The 18,236-nt window shown below is 35.8% G+C and overlaps 1 protein-coding gene across 4 annotated transcripts; it reads right to left on the reverse strand.

Moving 5' to 3' along the window:
* Positions 1–267: 267 nt before the first annotated feature.
* On the reverse strand, positions 268–18,002 carry LRIF1 (ligand dependent nuclear receptor interacting factor 1). Of its 4 annotated transcripts, none has more exons than XM_042998162.1 (4): positions 17,818–18,002; positions 4,932–6,433; positions 3,523–3,795; positions 268–2,664 (listed from the first exon to the last, which is right to left on the reverse strand). In XM_042998162.1, the coding sequence occupies exons 2-4, from the start codon at positions 6,426–6,428 to the stop codon at positions 2,227–2,229; spliced, it is 2,208 nt and encodes a 735-aa protein (XP_042854096.1). In that variant the 5' UTR covers positions 6,429–6,433; positions 17,818–18,002; the 3' UTR covers positions 268–2,226. The 4 variants fall into 4 exon arrangements, with proteins under 4 accessions (XP_042854096.1, XP_007076457.1, XP_042854095.1 ...); XM_007076395.2 differs by having other exon boundaries at positions 4,932–6,441; XM_042998161.1 differs by lacking the exon at positions 17,818–18,002 and adding an exon at positions 16,460–17,478 and having other exon boundaries at positions 4,932–6,441.
* Between the last annotated feature and the right edge of the window lie 234 nt (positions 18,003–18,236).

Consider the following 18,236-nt stretch of genomic DNA (forward strand, 5'->3'; position numbering starts at 1 on the left):
TCAGGCACAAGACAGGGATGTCCTCTCTCACCACTTATTTAACATAGTACTGGATGTCCTAGCCATAACAACCAGACAACAAAAAAATAAAAGGCATCCAAATTGGCAAGGAAGAAGTAAAATTTTCACTATTTGTAGATGTCAAGATACTCTATATAGAAAAGCCAAAGACTCCACCAAAAAACTGCTAGAGCTGACACATGAATTCAGTAAAGTCACAGGATACAAAATTAATGTAAAGAAATATGCATTTCTATGTGCCAATAATGAAGCAACAGGAAGAGGAATTAAGGAATTAATCCCATTTACAAATAAGATACCTAGGAATAAACTTAACAAAGAGGCCATCACATTATCTCCAAGCCCCAACATTAATATTTTAGCATGAGGAGAACATGAAATTTCAACTTTTAATATTTTAGCTTGCTGTATTTTTAAATTGTCTACAATGCACATGTACTGCTTCTTTAATAAAATGGTTTAAGAATTTTCAAAGTAGGTAATGATTCATGAGCTTATATTCCCATGATAGATAAATTAAGACAACTGCTGACTGACCACTAGATCTCGCAACATAGAAGTCACTGGTGTCCTTGAAGAATCCACTTTGGTTGAGGAGGGTAAGAAAAACCCGACTGATATGGTTTGGCAGTTCCCAAAAATGTTAAACAGAGTTAGGATATGACCCAACAATTACACGCCTAAGTATACAATCAAGAGAACTGGAAATATACATTCACATAAAAACTTACACCCTAACATTCATAGCAACATAACATCTTAGTAGCCAAAAGTGTAACCAACCCAAATGTCCAGAAACAGATGAATGGAAAACAAAGTGTGGTATATTCATATAATAGATTATTATTCAGCAGTTTAAACAAGAATTAAATACCAATACATGCTACAGCACAGATGAACCTTGAAAACTTTAAGTGAAAGAAACCAATCCCATAAGAAAACATATTGAATGACTCATACTATGCTTATGACTTTCCACAACAGGCAAATCCATAAAGTGTGTTAGTGGTTGTCTAGGATCGGAGGTAGGAGGATTTGGGGGGTAACCACTATTAGGTATGAGGTTTTTTGGAGGGAGTGATGAAAATGTCCTAAAATTAGGTCATGTTGATGGTTGCACAATTCTGTGAAAACAATAAAAACCACCGAACGGTACACTTTTAAAAGGTGAATTTATGGTAAATGAATTATCTCAATAAAACGGTTACAAAAAATCTAAAAGGCAGAATTTAGTTGATCAGTGTGCACTTGTTCTACTCCCTTCAGTATGTATAGGTTGTATGTGACATTACTTCCAGGGATTTATTCATCTTTTTTTGGTAAACTTTTCCCATTAATCCCTATCCACAACACAAATCCCAACCTCTCCGAATCAAACAAAACCAGATGGAAAAATGTTTGCCTCCATTAAGAATAACTACATTTTACAATTTTAAAAAGTATTATATGTGGCCATTGTTCAGATTTACTTCTCAATCTGTTACATATGTACATATTAAAAAAAAAAAGAAACAAAAAAAGGAAGAAAAAGCATTTGCCTAGGAATAATAATGTATCACTTTAAGCAAACATTATATAGCCTGAATTCTAAAACCCATTTTGGTTTATATAAAACTACTTTGTAAAAGCCACAAAACAAGTATCCCTCAACTCTTGAGAAATGTTTGGATATTTAAATAATACTGCTATTATACATTTTCTTCCATGAAATAAAAAAAAAAAATTACAACAATTACATCATTTTATGCATAGAGACTCAGTACATACATAAGACCATTGGCAAAGCTAAATTTAGAGCCAATTTCCTCTCCTGGATTATATAATTTCAATAGTATATAATAATTGTCTGCTGTTGGAAAAACACCTGAGTGGTTCAACTAAAGATGCAAACATACAATAACAAAAACTCTGCACAAATATTCAAACTCGGGGATTTCTAATTAAAATAATAGAAAAATAGAAAATTTTTCCTTCCAAAAAAAGGTATCTAGACAAAGACTCAGATACCCCATGTAGATTATTCACAAGAATCATATGTGAATCAACCTTTTTTGTAGTCCTTAAATAAAATTTAACAATCAACTGATGAAAAAACAAGTTTCATATGCAAAGAACACCTTAATGCATCTATAATTAACTTAATGCAAAAGTATATGAAAAAAACACAGCTATTTCACTGCAGTCTTTAAGAATAGCAACATTTCATTATTTCTGGTTCATCTTCTTACGCATTTCTTCAAGAGCTGCTTCTTTCTCTCTCAGCACTTGCTTAAGTCTTCTTATTTTTTCATCTCGAATGGTTTCCTCTAACTCTGGTGGCGTCATGGGGAAAATGTCTTCAGTATAACTTTTATTAAAGGAATGACTTTGCTCAAAAGCTACATTCAAACTCAATGTGCCTTTTTGCTGGTTCTCAGGGGTACAGTGTTCAACCTCAGTTTTCTTTTCTTCTCTGGTTTTGTTGCGGCTTGTGAGAATGTTATGGTGTGATACATCTGAAGTTGGTAAAATACTGCTGACAAGTTGGGAATTGGTGACATTAGTTCCACCATTTAGAGCTGTGTTATAAGCACTCTCGGTTTTTCTCTTCTTTGTGTGATCCATCTTTTTAACGGTTTTTGCTTTTCTTTTCTTATCAAAACCCTGTTGTCATGTTGAGTAAGATTTCAAAAAAAAAAAAAACAATTATTGCCACATAGACAGTATGCTGTCAAATTTAACAGTCTGCAGGTGACAAATACTTATCAATTAAACTCAACTCAACAAAATATATTGAGAACTCTAGCAAAAAATTGTTTACCATTGTACAGTGCCAAAATGAATAGCAATGTCCTAATGATATTCACTGAGAATAAACTGCTTAATTCGCATTTTCCTGCTTAACTATCAGATGTATTGATCTATCGCCAAAATACAACAGCCATTTATAAAGAACCTGAGAAACAGAATTGACTTAATTTTGTTTCCTTGTGCACAGTAGGCACATATGTGGAAGCTTTTCATTGGGAAAGGTTGAGCAGTCTCTGATCTAAAGCACAGAATATTACACAGTGTAATAATGATATATTTCTAAGTAAAATAGGCAAAGTCATAGGGATTTTTTTTCATCATTGATCAAGTAGATTTCTTAAAATGTCTGTATTAAGGGTAATACTGCAACGACCATCTGCATGCTTGTATTTTCCCTACATTTGGTTATTTATTTTAAATAGGGTCTTCAACGTAGGATAGCTAGTTTAAAAAGTTATGGCCATTTTCTTATAGTTTTTTAATGAAAAAAATAAACAGGTGAATAAAAACACTTAAAACGTCTTCTACTCACTGGGGATACATTTTTACCTTTGTGTATTTGGTTCTCTTTAACACCAAATGTGTATAATATATACACATATGCAAATCTGAAAACTACCATTCATATTAATGCACAAGACTAAAAAAAGAAATCAAGAAAATACACTCATGAACGTTTGTAGTAACTACAAAGGACACAAAATATATTACCTGTTTTTTCTTTTCCTCCTTCTCTATAAACTCCGTCTCTTTATAAGTATTGGTCTTCACCAAACGGCTTAAGGAATCAAAACCTTCTCCAGAGCCCAAGTGATCAGGAATCCGAGTAAGGCACACTCTCAAATCTTTAGTGAGACCAAATATCTTTTTAAATTCAGCATCATTCTTCAGATGTGATACCTTATTGCTTCCTCCTTGGGAATGGTTCTTGTCATTCCTCTCTTGAGGAACTTTTTCTAATGTTGATGCCATCTCATTCTGGATCTGCAATTAAGAAAACAAAAACACACAAACAATACTGCCAATTACTTAAGCTATTTCATCAGACTGGCAACTAAGTGATCATCTCATCTTACTTAAAAAAACAAAACAAAAAACATCATGCTCTAAAGTCCTAAATGGTTGATTTGCATTACCCTTGCCTTACCACCCACACTCAAAAAAATGAATTTAACTGGGTACAAACTTAAACTGTTCCTCCACAATTTCTCATTTACTTTGCTTTCTTGCACTAGAAAGGTTAACAGATGAAATAATACAGACTAATGACAAGTCAAAAAATCATCTATATAACTTTAGTTGGAAGTTGTAGTCTTCTGGAAAAGTCTTATGCCTTCAATCAATCTTAAACTCCTTCAGAATTTACCTCCTTATATCTCTGGAAGGGGAGAAACACTGACATTATTAAGGCCTCTAGGCAAGGAAAGAGTGGGCCTAAGTATTTAGTGAGCACAGACACACATATCTTAAGTAGAACAGAAAGGTAACTATGTGGATATGTTGAATAATTAAAGAGTCAGAAAGAAGGGCTTAAAAAAAAAAGGAAACTCGTCTACTTAACAAAACAAAACAAAATCAAAGATGTTGATAAATCCTATTTCACAAATGACTGAAAGGTACTGATTAGCACCATCCTATCCCTTCTACCATCTACCTAAAAAACTGCCAGATATTTCCCTACCATCACAAAATAAACAAACAAAAAACCCAGCTCTCCTATATGTGTAATATTGATCTTTTCATATACTAACAGTAATCTAATAAATACATGCATGGACACAGAATTTACCCAGTTTCGAATTCACATTATCTTTCACCAATAAACCTTCTTGCTCTATGAGTTTTTTGTTTGTTTGATTTTGTTTTAAAGCTTTGGCATGCCAAATGAATTAAGAGAGAGATACTGTTTGCACTCTCTCAATTATCCTCCTCAAACATTGCCTTCAGATGAAAGCTCTGACTTAATTAAGCATACATGTGTGTATGGTATGTGTGTGATGGAGTGGAGGATGGGAGAAGGGGGGGGGGAGAGGTATCATAGGTAACTAACTTTGAGAATTAAGAAAGAAAAATTTTCTATATAGATAGAGAAAAAGAACACCCTGACATGGGAAAATTACCTTTGGTTCTTGGTCTCTGAAAACACACTGTTGTGAAGTGATAGTTGTTGCGTCAACAGAGGAACTTATTTTCTCTATGCTCTGGATGATATTTCCTTTTCTGGGGGCATTCTGTACTGTACTAAATCCATCTGGAAAGTCTGGCTTTGTGAATAAAATCTTACTCTGTTTTAAGTAGTTAATGGGTTGATTCATATTATGTGGGTTTGGGGTAGAAAGAGATGGTTTCTCCACTTTTTTATTCTTCTCTGCCCTTAGATTGATCATGGAAGCAGGCTGAGTATTTGAAAGTGATTTTGTTTCCATCTGGTAAGATTTACTTTTAGCCAAAACAATGTTTACAACCTCTCTGGATATTTCTGTGACTGGGCTTGAACTCACTATCTGTGATGTATCTTTTCTTGGTGGAATATCAGGAGAAACAGAATTCTGTTGGTCAATTTGTGATGGCAAAACATCTGTCCCCTTTTTAGCCAATAGATAGACTTTCCCATTAAACATAACCAAAGCATTATCTTTAATAGGCATACTTTTGGACTGTGTCCCACTAGGACTGACAGTGCTCAATGCTGGCATATTGATAGTATTATCTCCCAAACTTTTCCTATCTACAAAAGTTTTTAAAATCTTGGAAGCCACATTATTTGAAGACTTAACAGGAACAAGAGATGGACTGCAAGGCTGTAGATTTTCTTGAAAAATCCATTTCACAGGAGCAGCTTGAGAATGCTGACCACCTTTTAATTGTGTCTCTTTAGCAACATTCACTGGCATTTGTGTGGTATTTAGAATCACTGGCTTTGCTATTTCTGTAACAGGTTTTGGATAAATGTTTTGAAAGTTCTTGGTAACTACATTTTTCACTGTGTTTACAGGAGATACGTAAATAACGGTTGGTATTTGGGAGGCCTCAACTGTTCCTGAGGTACTTGTGGTTGCAGTTGCAAGTATCTTTTGCTGAACTGAAGGAGGCAATGAAGACGCTGGTACAGATTTCACTTCAGCATGGGCTGGAATCTGTAAATGATGCCCAGAAGGCAAAACTGGAGACTTCACAGTCATTGGAAGACTCTGAGTATTTACTAAAATATAAGGTGAATCGTTTTGTGTTGAGGAGGGAGAAACAGCAAATGTTTGCATGGTGAGTCCATCAATTTTCACACCATGACTCTGAACTTTAGAAACTGATGAGGTAAAATTTTCAGTTCCCACAGAAGTAACTCTAACTTTTTCTGCTGTATCTACTGTTCTTGTTAGAAAATAGTTTGAAGAACTGGCTGGCTGAAAAATGGGCAATTGAACTGATGCACTTGTGGAAGAGCTGGAAATCTGAGTCTGAAAAGTAACTTGAACTGGGCTTCCTGTATTCCCTTTCAAAGCATCAGACATGACTGAAGATTGAACTAGCGGTATAAGATTTCCAGAAGAATTAGGAATTGGAAGTAATTGCAGAAGATTTTTTCCATCCGAGCCAATCGTCTGAACTACTTGGTACATGCAGCCTGAAACACTTAAAAGAACATTGAGTAAATAAATACAACATACTAGACGGTATATACATTTTATTTAAAAACAAATATTTGCAAATATTATTTTAAAAAGATAAAAATTTATAAAATATGATAAAAGTATATCATTTGTCACTTTGAGTTTTCAAAGTGAACTATTGCAAAACAAAGATTTTAAATAGAAGTGATAATCAAAGATAATGATCAGCTTTGATTTAGAGTTTCTCATATGATTAAGCAATGGGTAGATTAAACTTTTCTAAGGTTTTACCCCGTATAAAATTATGCTTACTAGAATATGTTCCTCTTAAACTATGAGCATCCTCCCTTCTCTTTTTACTTGAATTCTTCCTTCTTGTCCTCCTCCTCCTTTACTCTGAGCGACCAGAATTCTCATTTCACCTCCATTTATGTACATTCTATTTCCCTCACTCTTTTCTACCCTCTATTCAACCTGTTCTGTCCTCTTTCTACTGACAGTGACTCACAAGTCATACGGTCAGCCATTCTTCTTTTGCTTAAAGTCATTTCTTGTGGTGATACCTTCGTGTGCCATATTTTTGAAGACTAAATGGAGTTACTCATGTAGGAACCATTTTCTTCTTTGACTTAGCACATTTGAAGTTTGGTGCTAAATAGCCCTTGGTATGGGAATCACTCACATTTGTTCCAACTATCTGTCAATCCATATACATAATAGCAACACCATTTCAGCTAAATAATTTTCAGTGATTGTGGAACACAGTGGGTTTTTTTTTTAACCTAGCCAATTTTGATCCTGATACTTATGAGCCATAATTTAGTACAGACTGTCTGATTTTTTAAAAATCCAAAATATATCAATATCTGTTGTATAATTAATTTGTAGATTTCTTAAATGCAGAGATCCCAAGTTATTTATGCCAAAAACCACCTTTCAGTTCCTGGAAAATACTAAGCTCTCATGGGACCCAGAGTCATCACACATGCTCTCTCTCTACCTAGGTACTCTTCTCCCACCCATATAACTCAAGTCTCAGCATAAATAATACTTCTCAAGAGAGATATTCTCTGACCACCTTAACTATTTTTGCTCTTCTTTCATTATTAGTTATAATATTACACCTGTTAATTTCCTTCATGGTATATCACAATTGGTAAATATATATTAATCCATTTCTTCGTTTGCCTATAGACTGTCTCTCATGCTAAATTCTAGCAATGTAAATGCAGGGTTCCTGTCCTACTGACAGTGTGGCCTTATATGACAGAGATCAAATGAAAACAAAAACTTAAGACAAATAATAATAAAATTAGAATTCTCAATGATATAAAGGTGTGTTTTACTGACTGTAGGCATTTTTAAAACCTTAGGTATTAATAAAAATCAAACCCAAAAACTCTGTGTATTCTAGGAAGCCCTGGAACAATGATTTTACCTTTCCATAACCCAAAATAATATAAATATATCTTTTTAAACATTTAAAACTGTTTTCTAGCCACTTGATAGTGCTTCAAAATGTTAAATTGACTTTTAGCAAATTAAAACTTAATCTCGAAAGAGAAGCATGAACATAAAGTATGAATTCTTGCTTTCAGGATTTAAAGAGGAAAGCCTACCTTCATCAACTCCCCACCCCCCAGAAACATATAAACTAGACTAGAATTTATTCAAATTTAATTTATTCAACAAAAATTTACTTGAGGGTATGTTATGGTACAGGCCACAGGCTCAGTAATGGGAAAAGGGTGAGTAAACTACAGCCCGGGCCAAATCTGTCTCCTCCCTGTTTTTGTGTAGCCCACAGGCTAAGAATATTTTTTTTTCTATTTTAAATGATTTTTAGAAGTCACAAGAACAGTATTTTGCGGTATGTGAAAACTACGAGATTCAAATTATCAGTATCCATAAATAGTTTTATTGGTACACAGTCACACTCATCTTTATTGTACTGTAAATGGCTGTTCTCATGCTACAATAGCAGAGTTGAGTAGTTACACCAGAGATGATCACACGGCACCCAAAATCTGAAATATTTACTATTTGGAACTTTACAGAAAATGTTTGCTTGCCAAGCTAGTTCAACCCACAGTCCCGAAAAGAACTTAAACTGCTGGTTGTATGTGCATGTAAACAGGCAGTTATCATTAAGTAGGATAAGTGATACATTACATTTGAATGAGAACAAAAATGCTTCCTCCTTTTCTTAAAACACTCTCTTCCCAAGGTTTCCTAGATATGAAATTCTCTTACTGCTGTAATGATTCCTCAGTCTGCTTTGGCAACTCATACATACTACTTGAATCAACCTTCAAATACTAGAACGCACCAAAGCTGAGACTGAATTCTCTCCCTACTCTGTAGGCTTTTCCCAATTATTTCTTTTATGTGCATGACTTCAATTATATTACCATTTATACAGCAACAATTAAAATATTTCTATCTTAGCTCTTTTTGAGACTCAGGCTTATATATCCAACTTCCCTCATGACATTTCCATTCAGAATCTCAAATACACCTAAAGCTCAACATGGTTTTGTCCAGTTTTTTTCTATGATAAACGGCATACCATCTATTTTAGATGCCTAAATCAGAAAAAAGCAATTTCCTGTTTTCTAACCATCTATATTCAATCTATCACAAAATCTTATTGATGTTATCTCCTAAATTTCCCTTGATCTTTTCAATTCTTTCCAAATCATCTGTCTCCATTCTAATTCAAGCAAACATCATCATAACTGGTCTTTTTTTTTTTTTTTTTTTAATGTTTATTGGGGGAGGAGGAGCACACACTAGAGAGGGGCAGAGGAAGGGGGACAGGAGGATCAGAAGCAGGCTCTGTGCTGACAGCAGAGACATGAACTGTGAGATCATGACCTGGGCTGAAGTCGGAAGCTTAACTACCTGAGCTACCCAGGCACCCCATAACTGGTCTTCCTTTATTTCAGCCACATCCTCTCCCTTTCAAAGCTTTCAGCATACTAAAGCTGGCTCTTCCCTGCTTAAAATATTTCAGCAGTTTCCCATTTTCTTTGAGCAGTAGAAAGAAAACCAAGAGATTCTGATGCAATGGAAGCCAAAGAAGAGAGTTTCACAAAACTTGGGCAATTCTATTTACTTAAAAAAATTTTTTTAACATTTCATTTTTTGAGAAACAGAAAGAAACAGAGAGTGAGCAGGGGAGGGGCAGCGAGAGAGGAAGACACAGAATCCAAAGCAGACTCCAGGCTCTGAACTATCAGCACAGAGCCCAATGCGGGGCTCGAACCACAAATGTGAGATCATGACCTGAGCCGAAGGCAGACGCTCAACCGACTGAGCCACCCAGGTGCCCCTATTTATTTTAAGTTCATTTATTTATTTTTTCAGAGAGAGAGCACGCGTGTGCGCGCATGAGCAGGGTAAGGGCAGAGATAGAGAATCGCAAGCAGGTTCCACACTCAGCATGAAGCCTGATGCCAGGCTCAATCTCATGACCGCAAGACCATAACCTGAGCCAAAATCAAGAGTTGGATGCTTAACCAACAGCTACCCAGTCGCCCCTGAGAAATTCTATTTAAAAGTTTCTGAGAAGTCAAATAGGATGTAAATTAAAAATCTACTTGCATGAGTGGTATGAGGGTCACTGAGGGCTTTAAAGAGTAGTTTTGGGGGGGGGGAGGTTGCAGAGGATATTAAGATAGAAAATACAGACAGCTCTTATGAACTTTGACTGCAAAAGGGAAGATAAAGACTGGCAAGTAGATGGAGGCTAAATGGGGTCAAATAAGAGATCTTTTTTTCTTTTTAAGGTTAGATGAATGAGAGCATATATTAATGCTCATATGATTTACCAAGAGGAAGAGGACAAAAAGGGCTAAATGAATGTAAGGTTTGATTAGGAGATAGGAAATGGGAACCAGCAGTCAGGCAGAGGAATTGAACTTTAAAGAGGGGTGAAGAAATACCTTCTTCCATTGGCACTGAAAGAGAGGTTAGGCACAACTGCAGTTAGGCTTATAAAGCTTTGGTGTCAAGAGGCTGAAGTCATTCTGATATAATGACTTTTATTTTTCTGTGAAAAGGACACGACATCATATGCTAAGTATAGGAGCAAAAATAGAAATTTGAGGCAAATCAAAGATTTGAAACAGTCTTTGAGAGAGAACAAGATGACCTCAGGCAATATCAGTCATCAGGTAGTGCTGATGGCCCAAGGCTATAGGTAGTGATTATGAATTTATAGTGAGACCAATCTGTGCTCTTGTGAGATTTTCTTGTTCCACTGGGTATACGCAAAGAGAAAGCAAATCCAGGGCTGGGGTGGTTTCAGAAGAATGGGGGGAAAAAAAATCAAAGAGGAACAAAAGAGTTTAGGATATTGGTAAAAATTTATTAAAATGATGGAATATAGAATCTAAACAGGATGAAAAAAAATAATAAGACAAAGGTGAAAGTATAAAGAGAAAATAAAGAGATTGTTGGACTGGAGGGCCAGATAAAGTTAAAAAATGATCAGAATGGGAGTATTTAAATAAGTAAGCTAGAAATATAGCAACTGGTGTTCAAAAAGAGGATGCCTGAATCAAGAATTTCATAGATGCAACAATTTTATCTGACAACAAGAACTACAGAAGTGGATGGATGGCAGCAGAATGCAGAATAAGATCAATGGAAAAAAAAGAACTTTGTACTGAAAGACCAGATGACAAAGAGATTATCCATATAAATGTTAAAGTCATGTAAGATTAAAAAGATGATTGTGATCTATGTGCCAAATTTGATTACAGGAAGTTGGTAGATGATGTTAATGAACCACAATTAAGGCCATCTACCAACTTCCTATCACTGATATGCCAAAAAGATGTCTTGAAATTCACGCTCTTCTGCAGTCTATTTTCTTTCCCATTATTCTACTAAATTTCATTCTCAAAGATTACCAAATGTGTTCTCACAGTTAAATCTATCTTTATTCTATTCTCATTTTCTAGGTACTTCTGGCTGAAATTGACACTGCTAGCTAATTAATTATCCTTCGTGAACAGATCCCTAACATGATGTCCATTATGCACAATTTGCTTGTTTTTCTTAATGTTCCCTTTCTTATTCTGCACTTTAAGCACCCACTTAAGACTATTCCCCAAAGCACAATTCTTGATCCTGTTTCTCCTTCAAGACATTCTTCCTTAAAGATTGTACCAATTGCTTCAACTACTGTGTCGATTGCTTGAACTATTTCCTTCAACTATCTCCTTTGCAATAATGACCCTCACAGTTAGATCCATCATTCCTATCCCCTAATATTGACCTCGGTTCCATTTTTGTGATGTCCTACCAAAATCTTTCACTTTTCATACCATGATGTTTTTTGAAAACCATGACTTTAAAGTTAAAATTACTCTCTACTGAAAACTAGTACTCTATTCTACCATCTAGTCATATGCCAGCACTATTATTTCCCAAGTCACTTTGGTTTTAAATCCCCCACTCATCTCTGACACCTTTATTGCCCTTATTTACCTTTGATTCACCCAGAGCACCTTGTATAGATGCTTACAAAGTGTAAACACTCAATAAATGTATAGTGAATGAATCACTGCATCTGTAAAGTTTTGGGTTTTTTTTTTCCTTTTTACAGCTCTTACTCATTCTTCTCCTTCTTCACCACTGCCACTACCATGACCTAGATCAGACGTGTATTACCTAGGACCTGTCTAGTCATTATCTCATTCCTGTATTTTGCTGTGACTTTTAAACTAGTTTTTGTGACTGCAGCCACTACTATTACGTATCTCTGGCAGATTAAATCATTGTTTTCATACTGTTACCTCCTTTCTCAAACTTCCAATAATACATCATTGCCAATTCAGCTTGACTTGAAAATTATCTAAAATCTAGACCCAACCAATCTCTACAACAGTACCATCTCTCACTTCTAAACACAAAATCTCTGATCTTCCCACAGAGGTCTCTTTGCTATTCTGGATTCTCCCATGTACGTTATTTATTCTAAGTATTCTTCAAGTTATTTTTTTTTTTCCTTCTCCAGCAATTTAAAACATAGCTATAAATTGAGGATCAATTCCATCTTCTCCATGAAATATTTGCAAGTCACTCAAACTCACATTTCTTCCAACTTGAAATCCATAAAGCACTCCCACTAGTGCCACGAATGCTACAAGTTATATAATGCCTTCTAAAAAATGAGTAAAATATTGTTTTCCTTACAGTCAGAGACTATACTGTTTACTTTGTAATTGTTCTCCCAATGCCAAGTACAGTAGGGCCTCAAAAAATTATGTAAAAACTAATGTATCCCTTCCAAATCTCCATTTTAACTGAACTGTCTCAATACCTTTCCTTTAGTCTTATTTAGCTTATTTATGCACTTCATTTGTCAATAATATCTAGCCCTCAGATTAAAAGCTTCAAAGAGCAGAACCTATGCTTTTATAATTATCTGTGTATGGGCATGCACATTTTTAACTGGTATGGTTTGTAAACAAACGGCACATGCTTCTGATACTTCATTCACATATTTCATTATGTGGCCTCAATGTGCCTGCTTTACAGAAAACATACCACACAAACTATTTTCAAGTCTAATCATTGATTACACTCTTCTCTTCCATTTCCCCTTCAAAAAGGGAAGGAAAATAGTTTCTTCTATGTCATTATATCAACAGAGATTCACATAATCTACCAAAGACATAAATTCCTTAAGGGCAAGTTATGCACTTCACATGTAAATCCTCTACACCTAAGAGAGTAACTGGCACACTGTAAACAATAACGTTAGCTGAATTAACTCCTGCGTGTCATCATTAAAAACAAACACACACGACTTACAAGTAACAAATGGAATAAGTTCTAAATATTAAACTGAAATGAACAGGGTGAAATTCACCCTTCTCCAATCAATATCCATTTTTTCCCCCAGATCTAGAAGAGACCTGCCACGAGAGTAACTGTAACTAAAACCTTATAAAGATTCTGTCTTCTTAAAAATCATACTCTGCAAGCTAATGTTAGAACTAAAATTAGAACCAGATTCTACATCCCATGCTCTAGTTTTTCACTTAAAGATTTAAAAAAAAAAATCATCAATGTGCTAATTCCTTTAAACCAGTTGGTATTTGAACCGAGAAACTACGCTGGAAAAACTAACAGTTAAAGACTTTAAAAGGCAAAAGAAGAATACACTAGAAAATTATCAGGCTTCTAATCTTGGCTCTTCCAATTATTAGTTAATTAATTTTAATAAATTTACTTAACCTCTTTGAATATGTTTCCTCATTAGCAAAATGGGAATGATAAGGCTTGCTGTAAGAAGCAAATGAAATGACGGGCTGGAATTATGATAAGCTTCTAATAAATGCAAGTCATCATACTCCACTAAAATATACAATTGGTGTCCAAGAATAAGTAAATGAATCAGGTAATTTTTGACAATGTAAGAACTTTAATAAAAAGGTATGAGAACTTTAGTAAGTAAGTATATTAAACATATTTATATAACTTCTAACTTTTTTTATTCTAATATCAACATAACACATTCACAAGAAATGGAATGAAAAAAATTTCACAGGCTATTGAACATTTTGTAGATATTTTTGCAAAATGCATTTTTTTCAACAGCTAGAAAACCTTTTCTTCCATCGTACCATCTATGATTTAACATTATGTACATACCCCATATACATGTGATAATATATACAATACTATATACTACATAATATTATATACATAATAGATAATTATTATAAATAGCTAACACTAATCCTAATAAACAGCCCAGTAATGTGAGTATTACCATTACCATTTTATAGTTTGAGGTTTGGTAATATTAAATAACTTATTCAGAATTACATGCTCCCATGGGCAATCCCATCTATATACTTTCTTGTATTTACTTTAACATAAAGCAAACATAACAAGGTCCAAAAAATTCAACTGCATGAAGTGAGAGATTAATGAGAAACAGATTTCAGTTAGCCTGTAAGGCATACATGTCAATGTCCTTTTGTTACACACCCAAATAGTAAAGATAACACTTATGGGGTACAAAACTAAATGCACAATAAACTGACAATGAAACATTATGTTTCGAACTAAATCAAGCCTGCTGGTATGGACACTCATTTTAGCTCCCCATTTAAGAACAAAGGATTAAGAGCAGACAGAAGCCAATTGCCAATCACATCCTAACTCTTATTATTGTGAGATGTAGCATCACAGGCTTTTATTACAATACATCTAAGGTGCTGACTCAAATCTCTATTTTCAGCTCTGACTCTGCCTGAGTTTCAAATTCAAAGACCTCTGCTATCGTTTTTTTGGTGTGTTCCTCATCTCAATTAATTCACCAATATCTGTCCAGAGAACTGGCATTATAATTGATCCCCCTTTCTTTGTGCCAATTCACTAACAAAATATGCCTATTTTCCCTTTCATATTTCTCTGAATCCAACCCTTACTCTACATCAGCTGGTTCAGGTCTTCAGAATCTCTGAAAGGACACTTAAGTAGAATCTTTATACACCTGATCCCTCATTCCCAAATCCACACTGCCATCAGTTATCTAAAATGTATGTGGGAAGTGACAACCTTTTCATAAAATCCTCTGAATGATCTCCAGTAGATGAAGTCTAATCTCTCTAGCAGAGCAAACCAAGCGCTTAAGAGCTACCTATTCATCCTGCTTACAGTAGAGAATCAAACAAAAATACCAATAGCTAATAATAAACCATACTGGTGCTTTATTTACCAGTTCCCTCTGCTTGAGCACAGCCTGCATTTATCTTTAATTGGAAAGTTGGTATCTACATTCCCCAACTCAGGTGCTCCCGAACCCTTTCTACAATTTTCTTTCTCTATGCCCTGACAGCATCCTGTGCGTAATGCTATTTAAAACTGTATTACATCATCTTCCTCTTAGCTATGAGGTTTTTCATGGGCACGGTTCATATCCTCTTCTTTAGTTAGTCTCTCCATTTAGCACAGTTTATCACTTAAGCAGGCACTCAGTGAATATTTTTCAACAAAATGTTTGAACTATACGGATAATAATGGGAAACTAGGACATGAACCTAGGTCGTTGTAACTCCAAAGTTTACATTCTTTATACTTATACCATTCTAACTCCTGTTTTGCTCTTTGTAAATAAAGCCCCAATCTAAATAAACTTAATGCGTACTATCGCATAGATCTTCCAGATTTTTCCTTTGTACTCTAAGAGTAAATTTGATCCTTACCCTTTATGCCCTGATGAATTAGAGATACATTAAGCAATAAACATTCTGTAACGCAGTGTTGAAAAACTCTACAAAAGCAGCAGTAACTCAAGAAAAATCCAACAATCAATAGAAAATAAGAAAATCATATACTCATTTTAAGTTTATGAAGATAATGATTCAATACCATCAAAAATATTACCAGAAAAATATGAAACCTAAGCTTTCAATAAATTCAAGAACTAACAGTAATCAAATGATTTATAAAATTATACTTGCACGTCATGCAGATTGTTACTTACAAAACAGAATAGAATACGCAAAGCAATAACCAAAATAAGAGTCAAATAGCTTCATAAAGGCATCTGATAAATGTCCCAAATATGTGATGTCAAACCCCAGTGATTGAAGAAACAAATGCATTTAAAGATGATGAAAACAATGCATAAACCAACGAGTTAAGAACTCCCAATGACTTACGAATATAATCAAAACATAATTCAATTGGTAATGTTTTAAAAAATGTCAAATATAGACAGCCAAAGGTTGAGAAACTGGATAAAAGAGTTAAAATACACAAGAAATATAAACGTTAAGTTCTTAGTCTACCCTATTTCTAATATTGAAAAACAATGCAATCCTAAAACAAACTATATTAAATTAGGGTAAGCCAGATGTAATCAAATATCCAGGTACCAAAACAAGGGAGAAGAAATGAACAATCATTAGAAAGTAATTCTACTTTTGAATCATCTATACAGAAATCTACCTCTGCCTCTCCTCTCCCCTCAGCTTCCACCAAAGTAAGCCAACAAACAACATACGTACACACAAGCTGGCTCTTTATTCGATTTGAAAAGCAGTGGTTCTTTCTTGGCAGTTCTTCAATATTGCTTTAGCTCAAGGCGATTAGTTATTTCTTCTTAGAATATTATGCATGTTTTTCAGTCGTTATTATAATTCTGTTTTGTATCTACTTGTGATGAAAAAAAACCTACCTACTTCCTGGGCTAAAATTTGTACAGAAACAAACTTTCATTCTTAAAATAACAACAGCTAACACATAAATAGTGGTTTTCTGTTTTCCTATACCCAGTATTTTACACACACTTCTTCTTTTAATTCTTAAAATATCTCTAAGCGCTCTTACTGGAAAGGCGACTGGAAAGAAGGCACTTAGTCATACAAACAGTATCTGTCAAAGCTACGATTAAATTTAGGCAGCCGGATGTTCTTCAAACATAATTCCTCTTCCGTGATTTTTACATCTCAATTTCCAGGCTTTCTTTACATTTTTCTTCTGCAGAGAGAGCCCCATAAGTTTTTTTCCACCACTTATTATACCTCTACTAACTATGGAGCCTACAACTTAAAATATTCGATCTTCGCTCACAGTTCTGTTCCCATTTTACTTCATCTTGACCAACATAACCTTTTCTTAAAAAAACTGAGTCAGTGAAAAACTATTTTGTAAATGTGCAACTACGTACGTACGTACGTCTTAAGAAATACTACACTCTCCCTACGTCAAACATAGCTCCTCTACAGAGACATCCAATTAGAGATGGCATTCTCATCTGTCCTAAAGGATCGATTTTACACGAGAATTACTCTTTTCTTTCTCTTCGTATAAAACTATCATCTGATTTTTGAAAAATCCATTCCTTCACGCGAGATCTTTTCAGCGTCTAAATTCATATACTCAACTACACAAAAATTTTTCCTTTCCTTCTCGCTCTCTTAAATACTACCTATTTTCACTGATGGTCCAGCGCCACCTGGGCTGCACTTGCATGTCCGTGCTGGGCGCTGCGTGTTTTTTCTGCGAGTGCGCAAGAATCTTCCAGAAGGTTTTAGTCACACAAGATTGTCGGCCATGTTGGTTTTTCTCTCCCGTGGAGCTCTATCTACTATGTCGCCTACGTAACTTGAGACGATGGAGTCCTGCGGAGCCACGGCCGAGGCTTGCCTGCGTCAGGCTCTGAAGAGGCTTTACGTTTCCAAGAGGGGCGCGCTCCGAGGGTTCTGAGTGGCCCCGTGAGGAGCACTTGCCCCGCAGTCGCTCCCACTGCGGAATCAAGCTCATTTGACTTGCACAGAGTCCGCAAACGACGGCCGACTCGACACCCTGCTAAGAGACGGGCGAGGGGCGGGTGTGTCGAGCGAGATTCGAAACCGGTACTTACCACTTCGAGGCGTTGCCTGACTTTTCCTCTGCGGGTTTCAGGAAGACCCTCCGTAGGTTATTGGACATTTTTGAGGGGTCGGAGGGGCCAGCACATCCAGGAAAGTGGGCAATGGGGGTGGGGGGGGGGGCGAGGTCTCTCCAAGGGGCGAGAACCAGAGCGATAGAATGTTTCGCAGCAGGTGTCCCGGAGCTAGACGGGTTCGATGACGAAAGGGGAACGACGGCTGAGAGGGCGTATCCCCAGCCTTCGGAGGGAGGCGACGCCGCCACCAGAAACCGGAAGAACCAAAGCGGCTGACGACGCTGCTCGGGCCCTAGGCTTTGAGAGGAGCGGCCCGAGTCTCCGCCTCCGCGAGCCTACGACACCGCTCCAGAGCCACCCGGAGTCGGCGTAGGAGGCGTGGCCTTAATGGCGCC

Source organism: Panthera tigris, chromosome C1, assembly GCF_018350195.1.
Source record: "Panthera tigris isolate Pti1 chromosome C1, P.tigris_Pti1_mat1.1, whole genome shotgun sequence".
In the NCBI taxonomy this organism is placed as follows: Eukaryota; Metazoa; Chordata; class Mammalia; order Carnivora; family Felidae; genus Panthera; species Panthera tigris.

Bases quoted from the DNA above. Each gene is read 5' to 3' on its own strand.
- LRIF1 (XM_007076395.2), bottom strand. From the start codon at position 17,885: ATGTCCAATAACCTACGGAGGGTCTTCCTGAAACCCGCAGAGGAAAAG. The intron at 6,442-17,817 runs GTAAGTACCGGT...TGTTCTTTTAAG, and splicing joins TCAGGCAACGCCTCGAAGTG to TGTTTCAGGCTGCATGTACC. The intron at 3,796-4,931 runs GTAATTTTCCCA...TCTTAATTGCAG, and splicing joins TCAGAGACCAAGAACCAAAG to ATCCAGAATGAGATGGCATC.